Raw genomic sequence first — 7,253 nt, forward strand, 5'->3', positions numbered from 1 at the left:
TATGCTAAATTATGATTTAGACAGAAATTCACTTAATTAAGAGAACATCCATTTTCAAAAGTTTTGGGGAACCAATAAAAACATTAATTACTCATTTAATTTCTTATCACTCCGATACAAGAAATTAAAGTAGCCAGTTAAAACTCTTAATATAATCACGCACTCACTCCCTCCATTATTTTATTTTTGCTCTTTTCCTTTTATTTTTCTTTGTACCAAATAATCGTTAGAGAGATAATAAACTATTTGTACAATGTGTAATAGATTATTGAGTTACAAAATGAACATCTTTCATATTATTTAGAATAATTATTCGAGTACTAAAAATAATAAACATCTTTTCAAAAGATTAAACATCAAATTCTTGATTTTTCGGATCTAATGTTTTAATACTATATCATGATATTACTCACCCCAAAAATTTCAGCTAATAAAAAAAATAATACTAATGATTATATCTCTAATACTTTATAAACTTCCATTGTACACATTGTAAAATTTTATTAGCTACTTATACTTTTACTTGTTATTATTATACGTTGAGAAATAACTAAAGCCCAAACACAAAGCAAATAAATGAAAAATCAAACAGGAAATTAAAGCAAGAAAAACCTTTTTTATCCACATTAAAAAAAATTACTCACATAGACATACATGAAAAAGGGATAATGTTACTATATTTTTGACAATATCCAAGAATTGAACCGTTTTCCCCTCACCCTCCTCCGGCATGCCCAGATTCCGGCACCGGCCAGCGACTCAAAGACAGAAAAAAAAACTATGACAAGTCTTCCAAGATGCTTTCCAAATGCGGCTGCCAACTCCCGGAGCGGCCGCCATTACTCCGGCGATCTCTTCGCCGAGAACATCTTTTGTCTTTAGAAACAATTTCATTTTGAATAGGAACATTTTGGCGTCTACTGTGGTCAGAAGTCTCTTTATGATGATTACTTTTGGTGATAGATGATGATCCTTTCTTGCAACTGCTGCCATTCATGTGTCTTCTCTTATCAGCTGGTAGCGATGATGCCGGGATCAAGAAATATATGCTTCCCCTCTTAAGCTCCGTCTCCGGCGACAAGATCAAAATCCGGCGAACCACGCCTTGAGAGCTTGGTTTGCTTAGAACATGGTTTGGATTTGCCTTCAGAACTTCCCCGGCTGTGATTGGACGTGTGATCTCTTCAACATAGCCATTCAAATGAACTATGCGGATCAAATCTAGTGCTCCACACGGAAGAACACAAGCCAAACAGCACCTTAAGCTATTACCCATTATTATTCTATCTATGAGTACAATTGATCTGGGTTTTGAAGATTTAATTTGAATAATCTTGTGGGGGAGTTTATTCTAACTTTCTACAAATGAAATATTGGAGAAGTGTTGGAGGGTGAGCGTGTATATATATTGGTGCCAACCATAGATAGGTGGTGGTGGTCATAATAATGCAAAAAAAATGTGGATTTAATAATTATTGTGGAGCTTGTGGATTCAAATTACGAAATTGCCCTTTCACGAATTAAATTAATTAAAAGTTTGTTTGTTTTCTAATAATAATCTTTTATTTGGTTTATGGAGTTCTCAATATACATCATATATATGGTTTCACATCACATGGCATATGATGGTGGGGTTTACTTCTATCTATCATTCAACTACTTATATAGCCGCCTTATTGTGTATATTGCTTGAGAATTATGTTGTGTGGTGTTATAGTAATCCTTGCCAACTCGGCTATGGATTCCTTTTTTTTTTAAAAAAATATCTGAAAATTATGCATTTTGGTGGAAAAAATGAAATACGCAAGCTTAATGTGCGTTTTACCCTAACAGCGCAGATATATGGAGTCAAAGGTTTATCGAAAGTGAAGTAGCATGGAAAACACTCATGAATTGACATCATGGTTAGCCAAAATTAAAAGACATGTTTGCGTAATATAGTTCAACAAATAATTTCATCAACAATTGAATTCTTGATGTATGTATTCAAAATGCAAATCATGATCTTCATATTTAGCCTATCATTGTAGCATCATGACATGGGTATTAAATTGCTTTGTTATCACATCCAAACAAGGAAGATTTTTTCTGTGGGCAATGGACAATAAATAATGCTGATAAAGAAGAGACTTGTTCGTTATATAATTTAATTATGGATAATATTAGAAAATTAATACTATAGCAGTTAATTTCGACCAATATTATAATATGTTGTTAAATAAATTTATTGCGAACTTTACTAAAAATGAGTTTTTCTTAAGTTTGAATCTCAAATATTTTTTCTAATTGAGTTTTAGATGTTCTTATTTTTAAGAATTTTAAATATTCTTTTTGGGTTAAATATTAGATGTGCAATAATATTAGCTCGCAAGACTTTTCTCTTTAATTATATGATAACGTTAGGTCACATAATATTTGGTGTATGAGTATTTTTTTTCAGATTGCAAATTATGTGGGAATTTCAATTTGTTCCGGAAATACTCAAACAAAAAAGAAACTGATTTATATGTTATTTGGGTGTCAAATATTGCTCAGGGTGTGTGGTTTATAAGTCCCCTCACGCCAAGGCTAGATGATATTAACGAACATAACTTTAAGTCCTGGCTGGAAAGTTTTATTGTGACAACTCGGGGGAAATTTTGATCAAGGTCGCATATGGGGTTTGGTTAGCTCGGAACAAAAAATGAATTTTAGGGAAGGAAGTGAGGGATGAAGAGCTTGTTTCTAAATCAATGTCGGTGCATCAGGCATGCAAGAGGGCCACAGAGATAACAACATTTACAATGCAACCTCAAATGCTTCAGCCATCAGTAGCCGAATTGAGAAATGTCATAAAACCAATTTTTTCAAAAATTTAAAAAATATAGAGTTACATCTCTAATAATAAATGACTTATTTCGCATCTTTAACGGTGAACCATGTAGAAGAACGATTATCGCAGCTACGCCACAAACAGCGTTCCAAAATTGTGACACTCATCACCGTCCGTTGCGCAGAAGCTCTCCACTCCAGCAGCCACGCATCCTTGCACTACGTCTCTTCTTATTTTTCTTAATAACTTTGGATGTTTCTTTTTTTAGACTTTACATGATTTTTTTAATAATTTTCAATGTTTGTTTTTATTAGAGTTTAGATGTGTTTTTTTTTATAGATTATGGATGTTTATTTTTTTATATTTTGGATATTTTTATCATAATTAAAAGAGTTTATATTATATTTATAATGATTTTAGATGTTTTTTTATTTAGTTTTAGATCTTTTATTTTGTTATATGTTGGATGTTTTTTCTTTTTAAATATTGGACAAGGTTACGAGAATTGAATCGGTCAATGAACCGGTAAAATAATTAATTCATTGGTTCAAAGATTCAACCAAAATTTAATCGGAATTCAACCGATTTAAATAAATTTTAAATAAAATTATTAAAAATTTAATATATAATTTTAAATATTTAAATTCACTAATTTTTAATCTAATAAAATTTAAAATTTTATAATTTTATATAACAAATTATCCATAAGATAATTTTTTAACTAAACAAAACTCTATTAATAAAAAATCATAATCATCATTAAGTGTTAGTTTCAAGATTTTCATTATAGATAGAGCTTCCAAAGCACATAAATATCACAAAAAAAGTCTCACTCGCACACTATATACTTGATGAAATCTCATATCATAATAATCTTGCTTTCTTACTTACCATTACTACATGATTTATACTTCTGAGACATGAACATCATTAATATTACGCAACTACAATTCACAACAAAATACAAACACAGGCTTGAAAACCAAAGAGGGGAAATTAAGAAAAAAGTATCTTATTTAACCAGTGATTTGAATGGGTTTATCATCAAGTTTCTTAACTTTTGCCTCGAGAACAATGACATTAAAAACACCATTCTTTATGGATGTCTTCACCTGATCCATCTTGGCATTCTTAGGGAGCATGAACCTCCGCATGATGAATTTGCTACTCACTTACAACGTCAGGCATACTCACATCAGAAAATCAGAAAACCAGCAACAAAATTATTCTAAAAAATTAGCAACAATATCATTTCAAAAAGTCAACAACTCAGGATAATAAAAAATGATCAAAATCAGTAACTCAATACTATTAACTCAGCAAATCAAGATCACTAAAATAGTAAAATCAACAACTTAATCAGCATTATTAACAAAAGTACAAAAACAAGCAAAATAATTCAAGCAGCAGTGACGATTCCTGATGCTACCACGATCAGTTCCACCCAACGGACACAACACCCTCCACCCATTCGGCGATAAGACCTATCAACGCAAGGAGATGGAATCTAGGAGAAGAGGATCAACAACAACGAGATTGGATGTTGGCTGAGAAGAAGAGTTCGTCGACGATGACAGCGTTGGACACTGGGCACTGGCTCCTAATGCTGTTGGTTGAGGAGAAAGGTTGCTAGGGTTCTGTGGAGCACAGAAAGAGGGAGTGGGTTCTGTGGTCTATTGTACGTAAGTGAGAGAGAGAGAAAAAAAGGGGGAGGGTTTATATTTTTTTTAAAATTGAAAACTGAAAAATACCGTCTATTTCAAACGGTTTATCGATTAACTGCTGGTTCAACCAATTTTTTACCGATTTTTTATCCGATAATTTACACTTCAACATAAATCGGTTAGGTGATTGATTTTTAATTAATTCGGTTGAACCAGTCAATCCGATTCAATTTTCAGAACAATGATATTTCCTTTTAGTTGATTTTGGATGATTTTTTTAGTTTGTTTACGACCCAAGTAATAGTTGACGGATTTTAGCTGACACCTCAATTGGTTACTTAATATGATTGTTTAAATTAAAGTTTAATTTTAATGTACTAACAATATAAAATATTTTATAAAATTATCTAATTATATTTATTCATTTTAATGGCCATTTATGTGATCATTAATACAAAAAATAATTATTTTTTTTTGACAATATAATATATAATTAAATATATATATATATAATTATTACATTAATAGTTTATTAAAATTAAATTTTATTAATTATTTGTACTGGTTAATTGTTAGTGGTTAATTCTTATAATTATATAATAATAATAACAGATATAAGACACGGAGAGATCTTAATAAATCTTCAATAGCTTGCATCTGGCAAGATAAACTCTGTCTCACTTTATTTACAATACTAACGTACAATTGTACAGTATAAGTAGATAGTATGTATATAATATTTTTGTACGTAGTATAGTCTAATCTATAATACTATATCTTTGTTGTACCAGTAACACCATATATAACATGATGAACGGAATCTAATTATCATTTTCAACCTTCTAATTTCGATATAACGAAAATGAGAAAAATGTTAAACATACTAACGCCGTATGTGATAATTGATAAATTATAAATGTTAAAAGCTTAATTTAATTAACAATTAATAATAATATTCATTTCTTCTTTAATTTTATAACATTAATTAAAGAAATGTTAAAAGCTCTATTACTGCCAGAGCAACAAAATACCATTCCCCATAAAACTGAGACCTTGGTCAATTGATCAAGACCAACACGCCTCCTGCAGATCCAAGCCATGGGAAACCGAGTGAAGGTTATAATAAAAAATAAAGTAAAATATCCTTTTTATTTTCAATATTTAGAATAAATTTTATTTATATTTTTTATATTTAAATTATTTTATTTATATTTTTAATGTATATATGTAAAAATAATTTAATATTATTCTGTCATTAACTATACATAATAAATTTTAGTTAAAATTTTAAAAATTTCTTTTTAAAATTAAAATATAAATATTTGAAATAGAATTAATAATTTATTTTAAATAATAGCTTATCAAAATTAAAACTAAAAAGAGTTAATTTATAATTAAAGTATTAGTTATTTTCACCATAAGAATTCGTATACTAAAAAGCTTAAATAAAGAGTGTTTAAACCATTATAGTTTGATCATATATAGCAATTTAAATCAGCCTTGAAACTAGACTGTATCTCATTATTCAATAACCTGCAAGCATGTACTCTAAGCTCCAAATCCAATTGGCTCAAGGAATATATATATGCCGTCAATTATATTTCATTATATATTTTGCTTTTTAGTTATTTATGCGTGGAGCAATCCATAATAGTAATCAAGGATCATTTCCAATGCCATAAGCTATGATTGAATGGAATTGGGACCACCGTAGTTTGTCGTCTTTTTATTATTTTCAAATAATTTTGTATGAATGACAGATGTATGTATGTATGTTTATGTATACTGTTTTTCTCACATTAAATTGATGATGCCATGAACATGTGTCACCCTATATAGTACATACATGAATTTCATAGTGAGAAGTTTAATCCATGAATAATGTTAACAACACATTAATGGATAGGGAAATTCTGGATATGAAAGCGTGTGAACGCTAGATAGTCATTCAAGAATGGTGCTTCATTTAAATGGGTCTGTATATTCAATTTCCTTTCATTTTTGCTTCTATGAACATTATTGTCACCCAACAAAATTAATTGAAGACACAATTGATATATCATATAATTTTTTTAATCGTACTAATTAAATAAATCGTTATTAATTAAATTTTCAAGTAAGTATTAGAAAATTTCGAAGAAAAGGATATATATAAAAACTAGCGTCCTTTCTTCGTTATTAATTAAATTTTTTATACAAAAGTTTTTTTATTTGGCTTCAAAAATTTATATTTTATTTTCTTCAAATATTGTTGTATTTAATTATATATTTGTCCTCTCTGTGTTTGTGCTTCTGAAAAGAAAAATAGTAAAAGAGAAACAAAAGAAGAGAAATAAAAAAATAGAACCTCTCTGTTTCTATTTAAAAAGTTTAAAAAAAGGATATATAAAAAAATATTTTTTAATAGTATTAAATATTATATATATATAAATTAAAAACAAAAAACATAAGAACATGAAACTGATACACTTCGGAGTTGGTAAGATACCACTAGCTAACTTCAGAATAAAAATTCACGTACCTATTTCACAATAATATTTATCAATTATCACATTGATTCATTATAAGATATTCTTCAACTCTTTTCATTGCGTTACGGAAATTCTAGGTTGTACTATACTAATTTAAAACTAAAAGGATACGAACACTTTGTAAAAGAAAATTAGTCAATGAATGAATATAAACTGGAAAAACTTAAAAGAAAGAAAAAATAAAGATAATTATTGCACGCACACATCGATCACAAATGACGCTTGGAATATAACGGGAAAAGAAAG

At 28.9% G+C, this 7,253-nt stretch overlaps 1 protein-coding gene across 1 annotated transcript; it reads right to left on the reverse strand.

Moving 5' to 3' along the window:
• Positions 1–596: 596 nt before the first annotated feature.
• On the reverse strand, positions 597–1,386 carry LOC107458270 (uncharacterized). The gene has a single exon (XM_016076477.3). The coding sequence runs from the start codon at positions 1,274–1,276 to the stop codon at positions 779–781; it is 498 nt and encodes a 165-aa protein (XP_015931963.1). The 5' UTR covers positions 1,277–1,386; the 3' UTR covers positions 597–778.
• Positions 1,387–7,253: the final 5,867 nt, after the last annotated feature.

The sequence above is a fragment of the Arachis duranensis genome, chromosome 7 (genome assembly GCF_000817695.3).
Source record: "Arachis duranensis cultivar V14167 chromosome 7, aradu.V14167.gnm2.J7QH, whole genome shotgun sequence".
Taxonomy (NCBI): domain Eukaryota; kingdom Viridiplantae; phylum Streptophyta; class Magnoliopsida; order Fabales; family Fabaceae; genus Arachis; species Arachis duranensis.

Bases quoted from the DNA above. Each gene is read 5' to 3' on its own strand.
- LOC107458270 (XM_016076477.3), bottom strand. From the start codon at position 1,276: ATGGGTAATAGCTTAAGGTGCTGTTTGGCTTGTGTTCTTCCGTGTGGA.